At 24.6% G+C, this 20,937-nt stretch overlaps 1 protein-coding gene across 1 annotated transcript in view; it reads right to left on the reverse strand.

Annotated features, from left to right (window-relative positions):
• The window catches only part of sdk (sidekick cell adhesion molecule), a 75,038-nt gene that overhangs the window by 36,892 nt on the left and 17,209 nt on the right, over positions 1-20,937 (reverse strand). The window contains exons 2-12 of the mRNA XM_067262856.1: positions 13,477-13,947; positions 11,554-11,826; positions 11,189-11,473; positions 6,994-7,102; positions 6,448-6,650; positions 5,074-5,352; positions 4,866-4,985; positions 4,318-4,473; positions 2,519-2,800; positions 908-1,051; positions 454-639 (exon numbers count right to left, since the gene is read on the reverse strand). Of these exons, the coding sequence (XP_067118957.1) occupies positions 454-639; positions 908-1,051; positions 2,519-2,800; positions 4,318-4,473; positions 4,866-4,985; positions 5,074-5,352; positions 6,448-6,650; positions 6,994-7,102; positions 11,189-11,473; positions 11,554-11,826; positions 13,477-13,735 (2,296 nt within the window). The 5' untranslated portion in view covers positions 13,736-13,947. The remainder of the gene's footprint in view (positions 1-453; positions 640-907; positions 1,052-2,518; positions 2,801-4,317; positions 4,474-4,865; positions 4,986-5,073; positions 5,353-6,447; positions 6,651-6,993; positions 7,103-11,188; positions 11,474-11,553; positions 11,827-13,476; positions 13,948-20,937) is intronic.

The raw sequence follows: 20,937 nt of genomic DNA on the forward strand, positions 1-20,937 counted from the left end.
TGAGATACCTTAATTAAAACATGACACTGTTCTCATATACCTTGACAATGAGATGACAATAATTTTAGAAATGGAATCTTTAGATCCCCAAAAATTGAATAACTGTTCAGATTTCTTCATGAAGGCACTTTTCTAAATCTGTCATCATTTGAAAATGCTACATCACAACTGTCCTTCACTTGTGTCATTTTAACTATTCAATGCTACTAATCAGAGCCATTTCTCGTATTGGCAACATTGAAATTTACATTCAACAGTGTTTTAGTTTTTAAACTGTAAACCTTATGAAGTTATTTTTTGATCATCCCATGTATATATTACATACATTATTAATATATCCAGCAACAACTATGGATTTTTATAGTATAGAAGATAAAAAGTTGAAAAAAACTTTTTAAACAAAAAATCTTAATTGTAAAATAAAAGATATTTTGTTAATTATATTATACTAACGTTCAGGAGGCAATGTTATCACTTCTGTTTCTTTGCTAGGATTACCCTCTCCTACTCCATTGACAGCACTCATACGAAACTGGTAACTAGATGCAGGTTTCAGATTGCTTAAAATAGCATATCTTTGAGTACCAGAAATATTTGTTTTAGCAGTTACCCATGGAATTAATGATTCTACATAACCATCTAAATTAAAAAGAAAATAATAACTATTAAATTTACTAGAAGTTATTGAATAAATTTAATATGATTAGCATTATATTTGCATGAGTTAATTAACACTGTAGAATCTACAGTATAAGTTGACTAAATATAACTATGAAAAACATAAATATACAGCACCATTCAGTTTTATCATCGTATTTACATTATACAGACTATTACTATTAATTAACTGGAATAATTTAATTAAATTCTATATAACTGTAATTGATTTCAATAAAATTCTATTTACCTGAAGAAGGAACTGTACGCTTCTGTACAATGTAATTTGTAATTGGACTATTCCCGTCAAAACCATTTGACCAACTAATATTAACAGTTTTTGGAAGGGTATTTAATAAGTCAACTTTTACATTTGCCGGAGGATGAGGAAGTTCTGTAAAAAAAAAAAAAAAAAAAAAAAAAAAAAAAATAATAATATAGAAATCAAATTTTACAATTTATTAAATATACAGTAGAGCATCGATTATCCGACTTATCGGTTAACCAACTGCGTTCTAGTCGACAAATTCAAATGTCTGCTAGTCATGTGGCGCTAAAATATTTGGTTATGTCTTGGCTACTTTATTATTATTTTTGTTAAATTTTTGCATGTTTTAGCTGGCAGCACTGGCTCGACCATGAAAGGGAGGCTAGTATTTAAACCAGGCCTAATACACTATACTAATAATGTATTTTTTCATACTTTTTCGGTTATCCGACCAACCCCAGTCCCCAATTAAGTCAGATAATCGATGCTCTACTGTACTTATAAATTTATAAAAACAAATGTTTGAGTTAAAATTTACATTTTTTTTCACAATATTTTTTAGAATACAGTTTAATAAAAGTTTAACTTAAATGATTAAAACATTAATTTGAGTGAATTTTTATTTTATAATTACAATATGTTTAATTTAAAATTCTTTAAATTTTATTTTCTGTTAGATAATAATTGTTAATATATGTATACAAAGCATGTAATGCATAAAATATTAAAATAATAAATATTTTTTATATTTATTTTATCAATACAAATTTTTATATAATTTTACATGATTTGTTTTTAGATTTTAAATGTATAAATATTGCATCTGTTAATATATAAGCAGTGCCATTATACATAAACAAATTTCTCGTTTTTAATTAGATGTTCCTAGAAAAATAAAATTGAAAATTACAAGTCGTATGAAATGAATCTGCTGCATATATTTGTAAATGATGAAATAAAATTTTTAAGATATGAATATTTTTATGATTCACCATATCAATATTTTTTGTTTTTGATTAACTGATTAGCTAGTCTCCCTCACAGTAGTATGTTTTTTTTATTTGTGGTTTTAGGCCCTTTACCACAGTAGTATGTTATGTAACGTAAGTTTTCACAATAAAGACAAATATAATTCTGAATCAAATAACTTGTGATTATTAAAAGTTTTTAATGTTCAATGTTTTTCATTGCTTCAAATTTTTCAAAGATTATATTTAAAATGATGACTTTCAAAATATTTAAATCTTTATTAATTTTTCCCAAAAATAAGTTATTTTATCATCATTTTTATCTTGAATTATACAATAATAATTTTTAAAATCTGTAGAGAAAACCCAATTATGACTGGCTAGAATAATAAATCATAAAACATCTGAAAAATTTCATACTAGTCAAAAAGAATTATTGCATTTGAAAAATAAACCAATTAAAAAATTTCAATCATTTCCTAAATGCCACATAATAGAAAATAACCATAGCCATCATAAAATTCATAGGTAGAATAATAATAAAATTTGATAATAGTACAAAAAAATATTCTTTTAAAAAACTTATCTAAATATTTAAAATTACAAATAAAAATGAATTACTCACCAATAACATTCAATTTTGCACTTCTTGTTTCGTTTCCACCAGGAGATATAACTTCACAGGTATAGAGACCAACATCAGTATTACGAGCCTGTCTTATTTGCAAAGTATTATCATTTAATATTTGCACTCGACCACCAATTCGAGATTCCAGTTTCTTAGTACCAAAATACCAAGCAATTGTATATGGTACGTTTGAATCATGTGAAACTTTACATTGCATTTCAGCATTAGAACTTAAAATGACTTTAGTGTCAACTGGTGGCTGTGTAATCTGGGTTCGAACTGAAATTATAAAAGTTTTAAATAATTTCATCTATAAATAATTAGTTGAAAAGTTAAAGAAAACTGGAATAAATAATGTAGCAAATTCTAAATAAAAATAATTATATTATTAATTAAGTAATAAATGCAATTTCTTATAAATTAAAACAAAATCATTATAACCTATTTTGGGAAAAGCTGAACATATAATTTTAGTGTTGAACCTAATTTAATCTTCAGTTTTTTCTGAATATTTCTAGACATTTGAACTAATATTGTATTTTTAAAGTTTATATTACTGGATAAACAGATTTGATAGCATTTGTTCTTGAACAGGTAATGACAACTACATCACAACTTGTTTTTCAGACTGGAAACTTTCTTTCAATGCCAACTGAAAGATGCAACCTGATTTCAAGAACATCAAAATGTAAATTTTGATTTTCTAGTTATAAAAATTTAAATAATTGGATAATTTAAATATATGAAAAATTAGTTACGTAAATTGTTCCAATGTTTGAAAGTGTAATTTCATAATGTTCTACTGAAATTTCATTTAATAATGTTAATAGTACAATGTTATACTGGAAGTTCTTTTCATTTAGTTGTTAGATTTTAATAAGTTTTGAAGGATCTGATGATGAGCTGATTTGGCTCAAAAAGCATTTTATACTAGAGAATAAGAAAGACCTCTGTATATTTATTCCAGAAAGGTAGGTAGTATATGGTTTGTTCATGCATTGTATTTTAATTAATAAACCTGCCAGTTTTTATATAATAATTTTCTAATATTTCAAAAAAACATCAAATTTTTCAAATTAAACATGAATACATAGATTATATTATCTATAAATTTGTTTATTTCTAAATGGTTAACGAAACAATAAATCTGTGTAATAGAGGTCTCAATTTTCTCTTTAAAAAAGTAAAAATCTTTATATGCATAATATCTGTCATAATTTTTTATATTTTTTTAAATTTACTGTAATTTTTTTCCATTTTTCACTCTCTGCCCAGCAGACACTAATAGATCAACTAAAATTTTTCTAAATTACTCTAAAAATAATTTTTTTAAATTCTATATATAATACAAATGACTCTTTCAATTCTAAAGTTTATCATTTTATGTGAATATAAAAATTCTTGGCCTTTTTTCAAAGATCACTCCGAGATACATAATTCATTCCTATCATTATTCAGGACAAATTACCTTTTTTATATTTACAAAACCAGGAATTAATCATATTCTTGTATTTAAATTTACTTCTCATGTAAATGAATTTTTTTTAATTTTAAATTTTGGTTTTTTTTTTATATAAAAATATATAAATGTTCTTCTTCATTTCAAAATTCTTCTTCACTATTTGTCAACTTTTAACTACTATGTTTTTTGACAATAATCTCTTAATAAGAAACAAAATTAACAGAAACATCAAAGAATTTACTGAATTAAAAAACTAAAAAGTTAAAAAGAAATGTAAAACTGCATAATTATATTAAGTATTATATTATACCTATTTAAAAAAAAGTAAAAATACCTAAAACATTAAGATATGCATGACCAGAAATTGAACCACCACTATTAATTCGAATACAGGTATACTTTCCAACGTCTTTTGATTCTATAGATGCTATTAATAAATTTCCATTTTCCAAAATTTGTATTCTTCCTGAACTATGCATTATAGTAGTATCTGTAAAATAATACATATTAAAAATATTACATAATTTAATAATATAAATTAACTTTTTTTTTAAATTCAGTTATACAAGTAAAATTTTGTTAAAATTGTAAATTTTCTTAAATAACTAGTATACTTTGAATTTCAAAATACAACTGGTTGTAGCTCCCAATCATTTACAATCTTCTTGTGAAGAAATACAAAGAAATTATTATAAAATATACAATGAATTGATATAAAAAATTTTTGAATAAAACAAAATTGTAAAAGTAGAAGTATTATTTATGCCTTAAATTAACAATTGAATACCAATTAATTAAGTAGATAGTTCCGTATCTTAAATCTAGTACAAGTTTAATGACAAGTTTGAGATTTATTTTAATTAGAATTTTATAACTATTTACCATTAAATATCCATGTTGTGTTAGGAAGGGGAGCACCAATGACTTCACACTTTATTTCAGCATCTTTACCATCTAAAATTGTTACATTTTCAGGTGAACGAGTGAAAACTGGAGGTGATGCTAAAATAGATTGTAAAAAAATTGATATTCATATTTTTATTTATATTTCCATTGCTTAATTAGATAAATATTTAGAAACATATATTACTTTTAACATGTAACCATGTACTAGCAGAAACATCACCAGCTTCATTTTTTGCCACACACTGAAATATTCCAGAATCTTCTGTGACCAAATTATCAATTTCCAAATAACCATTCTCAGAAATATGATATCTATTTTCAGGCAAGGATTTAATTAATGCAGCATTTCTATACCAGGATATCTGCGGTAATGGATTACCTTGTGATTCACAAGGCAAGGAGACTCTCTGCGTTATTTCAGAAACTGTTTCTACTTGTGGTGGTAGAGTGATTATAGGAGGTACTAAAAATATACATTTAATTTTGTAAAATACATTTAAAAAGTTAAAATTACAATTGACAATTAAGTGAATAAACATTAAAATCTAATTACCTAATTACTTGTAATTAAACTATTAATTGTAATATTTTATTAATTTAAAACTAAAATATTTGTAAATATAAAAACAATGTTTAAATTAAATACCTTTTCTTTACATAAAGTATATGTCGTATTTTCATTATCTTACATATAAAATAAATTTTATTAACTTCATTTGAAGGTGTAGAAGAGACTAAGATCCCAATATTAAAGACAGGTAAATTTTTAAACAATTTACAATCTAATTCATAGGCATGAATTAAAGCAAAAATGCATTGTTAAAAGTGCAACATCAATTTTTATTTAAAGCTTTATAAAAATAGATTTTCTCAAATGCACATTAGATATTTTTATTTTACCTAGTTTCTTGGTTATTCATTAATCTTTTAACGTAAGGCACCAGTGAACAAGAACTATATAAATATTTATTTAATTTGTAACTTTTTACAAACAAACAAAAAAAAAAACAAAAATCACAACAAACTCTGAAGTTTCCACAAACTTCTTAAATTATTAATTTTTGCAATCATTATTTAGACAATAATTATCCCCATATTCATCATAACTACTACTATCAAATTTTCATCATGTGGCTTATAAATCAAAAGTTTTTTCTTCTGATCTTTATCTGAGTTGTTCATTCTTTTCACAACTTTCAATAATTTCATTTAAAAATAAAATACATCCTTTGGTAATTTATCCACATTACAAAATATAAACAATTTTATAGTCTATCTCTTACACATTAAACAAGTTGTTTAAAATAAAAAAACAACCACCAGTTGCATTTTTGATTTTAAACAGCTTGTTTTCCCCCAAAAATTAAGTTTTGTATGTTTTACAATCTCAGAGAGTGTTAAAACTCAAACTTCATTCTTAATCTCTCTTCTAACGCCTTATTTTTAGTTTTTAAACATATATATTTATCTATAAATAATATACAACAATATCATTTCTATAAAATTATCTGTACCAAATGAATAGCATGAAAAAATTACTAATAGATAATTAACTTACTATACACTGATACTTTGGCAGAACTTCTAAGTGGTTCTTCAATTAATCTATGATAAATCTGACATTCATATACTCCCTCATGAGGAGTTCCTATATTGGTAAGTGTGAGAGATCTATTCCAAGGAGAAAGAATATAAGATAATCCTGTTAAATGAATGTCACGTCCATCTTTTTTCCAGATTGTGTTTATTTCTTCAAGTGGTCTAAAAATAAATATATTTTGAAAATCTTGCAATCCATTATTAAACATATCCATCAGCTTCATTTAATAATGAAAACTTTTAACTTGTATTTAGTTTTGAAAAATTCTTAATGCAACTAAAGGGAAATTAGCAAACAAAAATAAATTTAAATTCAAAATTAAAGTTTAATAATTAAGATACTATTGTAGTTTGTAATGTACAGTACTCTAATGTTACTCATTTTAATTCTCAGTGAATAAAGTAAAAATGGAAATATCTAAACAAGTGATCAATAAAGTCATTAAAAATTCAGCATTAAATAAATAAAATAAAATAGTTAAAATTATTCAAATGTATTTATTACCTGGCATTTGCAATACATTCTAAAGAAGCTGGATATGTTCCTTGAGTAAAAATGGAATCTTTTGGTGAAATAATAATTTTTGGAGCAATAGGATTATTAGTTTCATTTGCTAGAAGAAAAGATAATACAGTTTGAATAAATAATTCAATAAAAAACAAAATAAACAAACAAATATTACAATAAATTTATAAATTATTATATTTTAATAATTGATAATTTCATTAGTAATACTTTAGAATTAAGCTCTTAGATTACATTTTAATATTAAAAAAATAAAATCACGGTAAACATAATGTCTCTTCATTTATAATAGTGCATATTTTTATGTGAACTTGATGTTTTTAAACAGTCTGTTTTAATACTGGAAAGATTACATCAAATTGATGTAAGAATGTACTGTACTAACCGAACCAATCAATAAATATCAGTATTCACTAGATTTTCACAAAAAATAATTTCCTGCTATAAAAATTATATTATAAATCCCAAATTCATTTCTACATATGGATGAATTAATTAAACCAGCAAATAACTATAATTACAAGTAATGAATGCAAACATAATTATTCAAATTTCTTTGTGTATCATACTTGTTTTATTAAATGTTAATTATACGGTATAAACAATGATCATCATTGATATTTATATCAAGAACTGTTGTACCATTCTATATAATCAATAGACATTATTAAATTTAACAGAATAATTTATCATTTTCTATACAATATGTATTTTTGAAGTTACCATATTTTTGCTTTATAAGAGGCATTGTTGTATTGGACATTCTTCCTTTTGAATTTTTTGGGAAAAAATATTCTTCACTGTATAAGATGTATTTGGCTTATAGGACACATCCTAATTTTCAAATAAATTTTAGATATAAAAAAGTAATCTTATAAGGCAAAAAATATGGTATTTAATTAATTATCTGAAATGATTTAACAGATGATATATTTCCAAATGAACAGGAAAATTAGAATTCCAGAAGTATGATTTTAAAAATATTTGCTATTTTATAGAACAGTGTTTTGTAACTTTTTAAGTTGGCAACATTTTACCATAGTAGAACCTTTATTTAGTATTATTATCTGTGATCTACAGTGTTGCAAAATAAAAAATTTCTCAATGTTCTATGCTATTTGCAAAAAATTCTAGAAGATTCCAGATTAATCAAATTTATTCATAATAGTTTATTTCAATAAATGAATTATTTATAATTATTATATTTATGATTAAATCAAACTTTGATAAAAAATTACAAAGTTTCTGAATAAGTTTTATTACTTACCTTTTAAGAATTTATTTATTTTAATATAATGAAACATTCCTTTGTCACAAAATGACAAATATAAACTATATTGTGCTCAAATACATAACTATCAAATTACACCATTTTATTTTTTACTATGAAATAATATCTGAATTTACATAGAATGGAATCATTATATTTTTTAAAAAATGCATTACTAAATTGGAATTTATTTACATCAACAAATAAGGTCATATCTTTATAACCTATTTGCATCTTTGTTTATATCAAGTATTTGTCAGATGAAGCAGACTAATGTATAGAATTATATAGAATTGTACAATAGTCTGTTTCATTTAAAAAATATAATGAACAAATCCTAACTGGATATTAAAATCAAAACATTATTAGTATAAACTGTTCATTAACTTACATCTTTGGATTCTATAAAAAAAAAAGTTAAAAAATATTTAATTCTAAAATGTTATAAATTGTTTGTTCAAGTTTTAACAAAGAAAAGACATTGACATGTACTTACCAAAAAATGTTTGTATTAATAAAGTGTATTTTGAAATAAAAATTAAATTTTTTTCTGCAATAGGAATTTATCATTGCCATTAACAATCTTCATATCATATCTGGATAACATATTCAAAAGTAATGTATGCAGATTTGCCTACATAATGCACAAATTAATGAGTAGTATATTCACAAGAGCAACATTTTAACACATGTTTAATTATTAGTGTCAATGTGTTTTATAGCTTCATTCAGTTATTTGCCAAGGAATCATAAAGAAATTTTAAACAAAAAATTGTAACTGAATTCTGTAATAAAATTGGATGTTCTCAAATGACTGCTCATTCAAAAAGTTTACATGATATAATTTTTGGATATAAAAATATTTTATATATGAAATATATAAAAAGTTAAGCTGTACAATACACATCCAAGGTAATCTTAATAGACACTTAATTTGGAGACAACAGTTTTTAAACATTAAAAGATTTTCTTTTAAATGAATTAAAACAGTGAGTAAATTGACTTAATATATTACATAATTAGAATAAAAGCAGATAGACTCCACAACTTTATTGAACGGCAGAAATAATTTTTCATGTCAATATGTCAACAAATCATGCAGCTGACTGAGATTAATACAGTTTCATATAAGCTGTAAATTCAATATTTTAATATGAAAATTAAAAAATTATTGTTTGTTTTGGAAACATCATATTATTCTCCATCTCCAGAATTCTGAATTGTGAATATAACAACTTATTGACTTAAAATTTTTGTTAACTAACAAACAAAATCAAAATTCAACAGACTATGACTGGGTTAAGTATTAAATTACTTAATCCAGTATATTAAATAATTCACTCTATAGATGAGCATTTTTCAATATGGTAAAAAAATTGAGTATATTTTGCAATTTAAACATTTATTATCTGGAGGCTACACAGAAGTTGATTCAAATATGTGTATAAATTTGGAATATAACCATATTACTTATTACTCATCACTCAGTGAATTTTGGCAATTAACTCCAGGTTAATAAATTTATATATAATGTATCCCACTGAGTATGAATAATATGGCCAGTTGAATGCTATTTAGATAATAAGCACCTCTGACCATCATAACTGCAAAAGGAAGAATTTAGATTTAAAATATTTCAAATTTAAATTCCTTAAAGTCTATTTTATTCAGATAGCTATAAATATTCAATTTCATCTTTGTTATTAAGATGATGACAATTAAAATTGTAAACAAAAATATTTATTCAAATAAACAATATTTGAAAATCTGAGTTTTAAATGCTCTTATTTAAAAATTGACAGGTTTCATTTCTTTTCATATCTCATTGTTCAAAACAGGCTTTACTAACAAGTTTTACCTCATTTTTTGCTAAAGTGATTTTTAACATTAATTGAGTTGTCTTCTGAAGTTATTGTCTTATGTTCATATATCTGAAGTTTTATATGAATTGTTCTACAAATAATTTGAATTTGAGTATGGTTGCAGTAGAAATACAAATTTCACTAATGAAAATTGTTTACTTTTAGTTTTGTCATTGTCATTAGATAAAACTGATAAACTTATTTTTAAAAAACTTACTGATGAGAAAAAACAATTATTTTCTCATCATTAGATATATCTTAACACAGTATTTCATTTTATAGTATACTTAAAGTTGGGTAATAGAATAGGAAGTAATTAATTTTCTCAAATATAAGTGACAGAAACAGAATCAAAACTTAAAAATTATATCTTTAATATGATATTGACAAAAATCACTTGATAATGTTATCTGTAGTGATAGATATTTTCCACCATAAATTAAATATACCAATTTTGCTAGTTGATGCTTGCCCAAATTAAAAGGTTGATAAACTTGGATAATTTAAGATTACCATATTTTACGGACTATAAGACGCTACGGACTATAAGACGCACCTTAATTTTTAAGCAACTTTTTAAAAAAAAAAAATACCTATAAGACGCTACAGACTATAAGACGCACCTGAATTTTAGAGGCAATTTTTCGAAGAAAAAAGTGCATCTTATAGTCCATAAAATACAGTATATTGTTGCAACAGCAAAAATTTAAATAATTTGAAACAAAACAAGGAAAATTATCAAGAAATAACATAGACTTTATAAAAAGTGTTGTGATAAAATAAATTTTATAGTTCAATAATTGTTGCACAGTTTTAAGTAAAAATCTTTTTTTTTCATACTTGATTGATTACTGTTCTTGCTTTTTTCTATTTTTTTTTCATTTATTTTTCTCCCATCATTTTTGACAGGTTACAGTTTGTCAACTAACTAATAACAAGCAATCAAACAGTAATTATCTACTAAATAGGCTATTTAGTTTTTATTTTCTTTCAGAAAATTTATAAATTTACATTAAAAATAAAACAAAGCTTTAAAACATACCTGTTATTATGAGTGTAATAATAGGTCCTGATTTTTCCTGACCAACTTGAGTATTGGTTAACAATGCTTGATATTGTCCAGAATCTTCCGGTTCAACAGATAGTATAACCAAATGATTTTCTCCTGTAATAACATATTTACTTCCATGTAGTCTGCCTTTACCTATACGCTGCCAAGTCACAGTTGGTGGAGGTATACTTTCTACTTCTGGAGGAATTAACAGAGCAGCATGGCCTTGCTCAATAGTAATAGTTTTATTTTCTACATTTTTAGGATCATTAATATCTAATAAACAAAGTAATTAAATTAGAAAAAATGTTTGCTAGAAATTATTATTATAAACAAATAATTTAAATAAAACATACAAGCAACAGTTAAGGCAGTTTTTTCACTGAAGATAGCACCGACATTGTTATGAGCAATACACTGATATATTCCTTCATCAGTTTTTGTAATTTTTGATATTCGAAGTAAAGGGTCGTGTGAAAAATTTCCTAATGATTGACCATTTTTTAACCATTTATATTCAGGTGGAGGAAAACCTATAGCTTGGCACTGCAGTATTTTTGACTGATTTTCTGTCACAATTCCTCCAGTAAATGATGGCTGCACTACAAAATGAGGAGCAGATTGTTGCTCTATAAAGTAAAATTTAGAATTAAGAATTTTAATTAAAAAACACAGCATATTAATAATAATTAAATTTTGTATTTTTAAAAAATAGCCTAATGTTTTGAGACAAAATATTAAATTTTACATTCCATAAAAATATAATGTAATTTATTTTTTTTTTATTGTATTAAAAATCCAGTATTTCTTTGATTAAAAATTTATCTAGTCGAGCAGTTTCCAATTTGTGTTCTGTAGAATATTAGGGTTCAACTGATAAAATTTTGGGTTCTGCATTGAAATTAGTTTTGGACTTTAATAAATAGCTTAAAATAGGTATGAAAAATTTATTTAGTTTCAAAAATTATTAATATTTCATTAGGAATAGGGGACCTAAGTACACACTGTACAGCTCATATTTGTCGAAAATAAAACACATCAAATTCAGTGGTGAGAGAATTGAATCATTCATTTGATTCTTTCCTGCGTATTCAATTCTTTGTATTGAAAAATAGCTTTCATTCCTGTTGACTGTGCCAGACAGTAACAATATTTGAATACTTGGGTGTTCATTAGCAATTTGCAAATCAAATGTATTCAATTCTCCCACCACTTGAGCTGCACATCTGATAAAATCATCTGCAAAAATTAATCCCCACATTAATTATTAGTTTGAATTAATATTATTTACTTTTTAATTATTTATCTGTTTTTTTTTTATATGTTAAATAAATTTAGTTTTAATTTTTTGATTTATTGTTTTATTTATAATCAGTAAAAATTGTCAGGTTTCAAAGTTTTTTATTAAGGTGAAGAGTTCAGTGATTAAAATAAGTTGGAAACTGCTGATCTAGTCCATTATTTTTATAGGAAATGTAATTGCATATATTTATTAAGACATTTATATAATTATAATTATTGATAAATATTTAAAATTTATTGAAATGTTTTTAAAAATTGGTAATTTTATAAATGTGACATAGAAGAGAATTATGCAAATAAATAATGTTTGAAACATTTTTACCAGATGAAAATGGTACTATATTTACAAAATTATCAAAATTTATAAAAATCTGCATTTTTACATATAAAATGTTAATCGAACGCATTGAAAGTTTTGTTCAGTAAAGGTTTTTTAATAATAAAGGATAAGGTGGTAAGCCATCACCCCCTATAAACAAATGATGACTTTCTTACTAAGTAGGGTAGATGTACCAGTTTTGGCCAGTGTACCAGTTCTGGCCAGAAAACAAATTTAACTTAAAAATATAATCACCACATATTCAAATCTGTCCAATGAAACAAACTTTTATTGTTAACTGTTCACACAGTTAATAATAAAAGTTTGTTTCATTTGTGATTATATTTTTAAGTTAAATTTGTTTTCTGGCCAGAACTGGTACTACACTAGCCAAAACTGGTACATCTACCCTATAGCTTTTTACAGCTAAAAAATAGCATGTTCTAATGTAGATCACAGCATTTTATGCAACATATCATTTTCAATAAAGCAATAATTTCAGAGCAGACTAAGAAAATTCTTAAAATTAAAACATCAAGTAATCAAAATGGCCTTTTATAAAATTAGCAATTCTTAAAACATTCCTGTATTTTTTCAAATATCTTCCTCGATAATGTAATTAATTAAATTTATTAAAAAATATAAATGAATACAATACCTGCTTGAATTAACAATGGACTTAAAATCAAAATTAGCTGCACATAAAATAATGGACAGAATTCTACAATATGTATAAAAAACCTAAAACACGACATCACAATTTTACTAACAAAACATAGAAAATCATATAATGAACACATTAATAATGTTTTGTAAAGCAAGACTTCATCATAAAAACTTTTCAAGGTGAATGAAAGTTTGTGTCTTCTACGCAGAGTCCAATCATAGTTCATTTTAAAAACACAGAAAATTCTCATTCTGTAGAAACAAATCTTCTGATAAATCCGTAGTAATTTGAGCAAACATTTAAATAAAATATCAAAACAAAGGAGTATTTGTTAAAATGGAATGTTTTTCTAAATTTTCATTTGTTTTCCTATGGTATATTTAATGCGATTCAATATTTTGGCATATTATGTTAATTTGATTTCATTATTTGGAACATCATCAATTCTTTCTTCTGTCTCATCTGCAAAATATAAAAATAAACTTTATCGCAATCCATATTTAATATTTAGTAATTAAAAAATATATATATTTAATAAATTTATTATAAATTATAAAGCTATTATTTACAGATTATTACATGAAAAATTAAAGTATATTAATAAAAATTAGAAAATAAATACAGGCTAATCATCATCATCTAAATATTACAATAAAGCATTATTACACAAATAATAATAATAATATAATATATTTTCTTTTAATATTAAAATTGATTAAATAAGCATTATTTTGTATAATATAAGCATAGATTTTAAAAATGACTTATTTTTAAATCTTAACTAATATTTTTATACAATGCATTATATTCTACATGAAAAGTAATGTTAAAACCTGATTCATTCAAGATGTTATATTCAGCCATAACAATCAAACCAGATAAATAATTTCAGATATATTTTTCAGATTTTTATCCAATAAATCACTTTATAAACAAAGCTGTAGATGCAGTTTTACTGGTTTTAAAAATATATTGTTATTTTTTTTAACTATAAAAATCACATATTTAAACAGTTTCCAACAAGATTTTGATCTAATCATGTATCTAATTATATAGTCTTAATCATCCTAATCTATATATGAAGATTATCAATTGATATAATCAGAATGAATCTCTCAATTTTTATCTAGATAATTATACATTTACACTAATAAAACAAATATTTATCTTTTACATTTATTGCTATCTTGTTTTTATTAAAAAAAAAGACAAATCATAATGATTCTAAGTCAGAAAATATTTAAATTTAAATTTAAAATCATTATTAAAGTTTAACTAAATATATCTATATACTTTTTTATTTAAAAAATAATAAATTGAAATAATTACTTATAAATGTGTTTAACAAGAAGATACAATATTGGAATCTACAGTGTGTCTCACTTAAAAAGGAAAGTGTATGAGACCAATTCCAGAACTATATGCAAACTGAAGGAAAGGATTTGCAAAAGCATTGACACTCAGCATTTTATGTGAGATTATTTTGAACATAATTTCACATATATACAAAAGTGCATAGATGAACAAGGACATCACTTACAGCAGGGATGGGCAACCCCTTTCTATGTAAGGGCTGCATTTCAAAACTTTTGAACTGATGTGGGCCACAAACAAGAGAAAAGAGAAAAAAAATGCCAGTAAATCACAATTATTTATTCATATATAATTATACATTAGCATAGGTAGACTTAATTTAACTTCTGGAACTGATGTAAACATAATATATTGGAAATATTTGGTTAAATATTAGTCACTGCTAGTTTTAAATTAGTTTTGATGTGAGTCTGTTAGCTGGTTTCTTGTTTTAATTTTTATTAAATTAATTGTAGGTAAAACATACATAAGTTGTAGAAAATAATGTTTGAATTTTTGCTGCATACTTCCTTAAGCCAGGGAAATTGATATATTTATTCATATTTTATGTGACACATGCTGCAAAAAATATGAATGCAGGCCATATAGCCCATCCCTGACTTACAGCATGTTTTGTATGTTTTTGAATGCTTAAATAATGTTAAAATAATGTTTCTAATAAGTGTCTTTTGCCTAAATTCATTTGTATTGTTTCCAATTTTATGTGAGACACCCTGTATAAGAATATCAAAATAAATTCACTGCTGTTTCAAAAACAAAAAAAAATTATCAAAAAGTACTTCATTAATGCAATGGTTATTATGGTAAAGATCAGGTAGCTCAAAAAGTTTTGTTACATATGTCAATCAACAAACTATACAGAATCTGTCAAATAAACAACATATTTCTATCAGTACATTGGTGGAACAAAGTGGTCTTTGACCATAAAGTTCATCACTGACCATATTAGCTCAGTATCCTTGTTAGATCTTTATATACATAGAACATCCCCGAAATTATCTTTTGAGGTTTTCTACATTTAATTTAATCCCTATAATTATTCCAATAACTCCCTTCCCTGGCTACATTAAATGCCACAATTGATGCCCTAATATGTTGCATCTACTCATATTCCTTCTCACAAAGATTAATGAACAAGGAACTGGATTACATTAGAATGGTAGTCACAAAGACAGGATACTTTTTAATGAAATTTAACTACCTTAATGACAGAATAAAAACATTATTCCTGCTTTCCACTTTGCCTTAATGTTTTTCTTTACTAATTGCTAATAAATTTCTGTTTTTAAAATGATTAAATTAATATTCCAAATAAATTATTTATTAAAATACACTCGTTATTCTTCATGTCTTTTACCATAGAGTTTTCATTAACATTTATGCCAAGAACATAACAAAATATAGAAAAACCAAATCCAAATTATACTAATAATCAAATGAATGATAGTATTATTATTGAATAAGCCAGATTAATCTATCATAAAATCAATGTTAATTAATTTTTACTTTAATGTAATTTATTACATATATCGGACCGATTTCTTTTCCTCCAGTTCCAAATTATTAAAATTATTTATTTAATTTAATTATAATTATTAAGTTTAGTAAGAGATGGCGCCTAACGCCAAGCTCTAGTGCCAAATTGTCTTATTAATTATTACATATTTTATTTTTGTATAAATGAAATGTAATTACTTCCATTTTAAAAAATTCAATAGCATTGAGATGAACTTCCACCATCATGGCCATTGATTAATCAGGTGAGGTTACAACACAACTTTAAAAAAAATATGTTCAATTAAAAGAAATACTCATGAAACCATTCTGTTCCAGACTTTAAAAAATATAATATACTATTTTCATTTTCCTATCCAATGTTTATTCTTTTATTTCAATGTTAATTAATTTTACTCAGTTTTCCAGTTAATAAATCAGTATTTTATTCACGACAATATATAAACCTCTAAATAAAATAGTTCATTTATAATAAAAACATGTAAATATTAATAGTTTCAACCGTATTTTTAAAAATGAAAGTATTTGAATGTAAAAATGAAGACAAGAATTCAACTATAAAATACTATCAGAAACTACTATAATGATAACATATAATTAATATAGAATTCTTACTTAATTTTACATAAATTATTTGATATTTTTAAACAGAAAATATTCTTTGATACTAAAAAATCATATAAATTAATTGTTAATAAAGAAGCATGTTAAGATAAAATATGCTAAACTTATAAATAGTTAGTAGTTAAATTTAGTTTTAAAATATATAATTTTTATGATAAATTAAATAGAAAATATCACTTCATTCCTTCACATACTCTGAAGTCAATAAAAGAAAAATAATGCACCAGCAGCAGGTGGTAAGAGGTCAAATAACAAATCATCATAAATCATCATAAATTTTATGTCTGTGAAAACACATTTTCTATATCTCTATTACAGAGCTTATTTTTATTTTAAATAACATTCATGTAATAGAATTATAATAATAAAGAAAAAAATACATCAAACATATTTAGGACAACAAATGAAAATTATTCAGCAAAATTAATATAATTTTATTAATCTAATAAAACTTCAATTTCATATCTAAAATATTTTTATATTTTTAAGAAATATCTTAAGAAAATATATAAAATAATTATTAAAAAATTTGTTTCAAATGTAGCTTCAAATTATAACAGAATATAAAACAAAAACCTTCATTACAAGTGATTATAGTCATGTTTACATTCAAAAAAACATTTCATGAATGATTCTTTATACATTTATATTTATAAAAAATATAATATAAACTATTCAATCCTGCCCTATTCAACAACTTAAAGGAAAATTACCTTCAAATAGTTTCATAGAGAATATCAATACTTCTACTGTATTATACATATACATTAAAATTATTTTACATAATGCACATCTAGAATTTATCAAAGCAATAAGCGAAGTTAGTAAAGAACAATTAGAACATCATAAAATTTTTAGCACTATCTTATTGTAGTATAAAGTAGTTTCTTAATTTATAGCTTCCTTTTAAGGAATTAGGCTAAAAGTACCAGTATATAACAACTAAGCATCAGTTTTAAGGTCAAAAACCTATGCAGCATTTAGTTTCAGAACTTACTATGATTTAAATTTCAACCAAAAGTAATAGCATAATTATTAATTAATTAAACTATTTTATTACTTTAAAACAGTATATGACTGTTCACAAAATTCCTTGAAAAATATAAACAATTAATTCATTTTCTCAGTAATATATAAATTTTTTTTTAACAAAATGAAATACCTGTTTAACCACTTTGTAAATTAAATTTATATAAACAAGCAAGTCAATAATATTGCAGACAACATTATTTACTTCTGATGATAAATATTTAGAATATAACTTCAATTGATTTAGTAAATAACAAAATAAAAATTTTTAAAAATAAAACTGTAGTAAATGTGCTTATACATGTGAAAATAATTATCAATTACTGTATAAATAAATAAATTTTATTTTTAAAGCAATTTATTCAATACAAACGTTAACTATTGTACGTACAGAAGTAGTAAATTGAGTAAAGGAAATAATTCCATTAACAAATTTACATAAACAGCATCACAAACTAAGCAAAATTACCTGTTTATTTTTATGTTAAATAATCTATTAAAGATTATTTAATATATATCTTTATATTAAATATAATATAATCTTATTATATTATCTTATTTAATAAAAAAACTATTAAAAGAGAATTATATAATTCTCTTTTAATAGTTTTATATATATATATATAAATGAGGATGTTTGTTATGCATGCCTAGGTCATTTGACCAATTGCTACAAAACTCAGCAGTTAAGTTCACATACTTCTAACTTGGATAATGTCATACATCCCACACCAAAATACTGATCGGATTTCCATATATCAATTAATTTCATCTGCATTCATTTGCTGGCTTTACATAAAGCATCATCTATTGGTAAAAAGTTTAACAGAATAATAAAACTATATATAAATTCTTGCAAAAAAGGATATAATTTTAAAATATATATATTTTAATCACGTAATTACTGCGACAATGACACCGCACAAAATAGACACGCCATACTGTGACAGGTAGTATATAGCACTTGCCTGCATGAAGTAGTGTTTTGACCCTGTGTATCATACTTTTCCTGTTAGCAATAGCATCATGCCAGTTATGTATCTAACTTCGTTCAGGGAAAAAATTTTTTAATTGAAATAACATGATTTTTGTGCAAACCAGAAGTTTGAATATAGTTAATTTGGGCCTCCTGTTCTTAAGCTTTCCATTACTGGTCTCAACATTCATCTAACTCACTCCATTCTTGAGATCAAGAAAGGATAGATAGACAGAGTGATAACAGTAAAAATTTACAGGTCTACAATTTTTCCAAATTGGAGCCCAATAAGTACCCTCCAATAACCAAATCTATAAAACCACTAAATACCAGTAGTCAGTCATAGGTTCACATATGGCCAATGGACTGGCCATGTGCAGTTGTCTGGGTTTTCTCTGCATTAGTAACACCTAAATAGGGGCCAGCTTTATATAAAAGTCTTCCCGGAATGAATCCTCTTTGGCATATCACTCACGTGTCATGTTGCCATAACCAAATAAATCAAACCAATTCTAATAATTCTTCTATAAATGTGATATTTACGAGGATATACTTAACTACCACAAAACCCACTGGACACCTCACCCCTCCCCTGATTTCATCTTTCCTTATTAACTCATAAATCCATTTTCCCAAACTTCCTACTGATACTGCTAAAAGATGCTAAAATTCAGCCAAATTAATGTATGGGCAACAATTTTAAGGCAGATAGTAAAGCTTGAAGTCTTTTTCTGTGCTGATGTTTATTTTTCCTATTTATTATCATAGCAACATTACTTCAAACATTCAAAATTTCCTGTAGTTGTAGTCAGTGTGATGTGCGCTTTATACACATGATGAGTCTTACTGTCAAATCTGCTTCTATTATTCTTATGCCACAAATTTCAAATGTTTTTTTACTTAGATGTTTTTGCTGGGCATTACTTTTTCAACCTGGTTTCACCAGTATTTTTTATGGAGTCACATAAAAGTGATTATTCTCACATTTTTACAAGATTTTTTTTACTTAAATAAGTTTTCTATGAAGTCTTTAAGGTGTAAGGTTAGCAACTTCAATCACATGCATGACCATCACAACCTATCCAACACAGATCACTTTTAAAATATTAATAGTAGACCAGTACTAATTAGTAGTTGTTGACCATCCTCTCTTCCAGGAGGTGGTCAACTACTACTTTTGGTTGAATTTACTTCAATCCCCTCCCTTCTTCCTATCAGACCCAACAGTATGGTGGCATTCAAATAGAAAAATTACAAAATACAAGGTTACCAACACACACAAAATATGTTTTAAGTGGTTTTGAGGGTAAACAGACCAAATATTTAAATTCAAATTTTGTTTGAATTTAAATGTTTGGTCCATTTTTTGCAAAATTTGATTCATTGGCAGATCATCACTTGATATTTGGCTGTAAAGGAACAATTTGTTAGAGTTAACATTAGAAAAAATGCAGTGTACTTGACCAATGAAATTTGCCATTTCATACCATCCAAGTATCACAACAAATATGAAAAATATACACATCAAATGAAACCTGATATAAGCAAATACACCAACAACTGCTGTAAATTAAATATTATAATTATTAATTTTAATAAGAGATGGCACCTAACACTTAACTCTAGTGTCAAATTTATTTCTAATCTATAATCAGATATCCAAAATTTAGCTGATCATTTACAGCAGTTGTTGGTGTATTAACAAACATGACAATGGTACGCTAAAATAACCAAACTCTTTAAATGGTTTTCATTTTAACATTTCTTATATTATAGTATTTGATTTATATAACAACACAGGTTGTCTTATGTATCACATCAAGTGATCAATCTAACATATTTTTAAAAATTCTTTAAATTATGTACAGTAGAAGAATATAGAATTTTAAAAATGTGTTAGATTGGTCACTTGGTATGACAAATCCTTATGTATG

Source organism: Centruroides vittatus, unplaced genomic scaffold (assembly GCF_030686945.1).
Source record: "Centruroides vittatus isolate TY-2023 unplaced genomic scaffold, ASM3068694v2 contig_1620, whole genome shotgun sequence".
NCBI lineage: Eukaryota > Metazoa > Arthropoda > Arachnida > Scorpiones > Buthidae > Centruroides > Centruroides vittatus.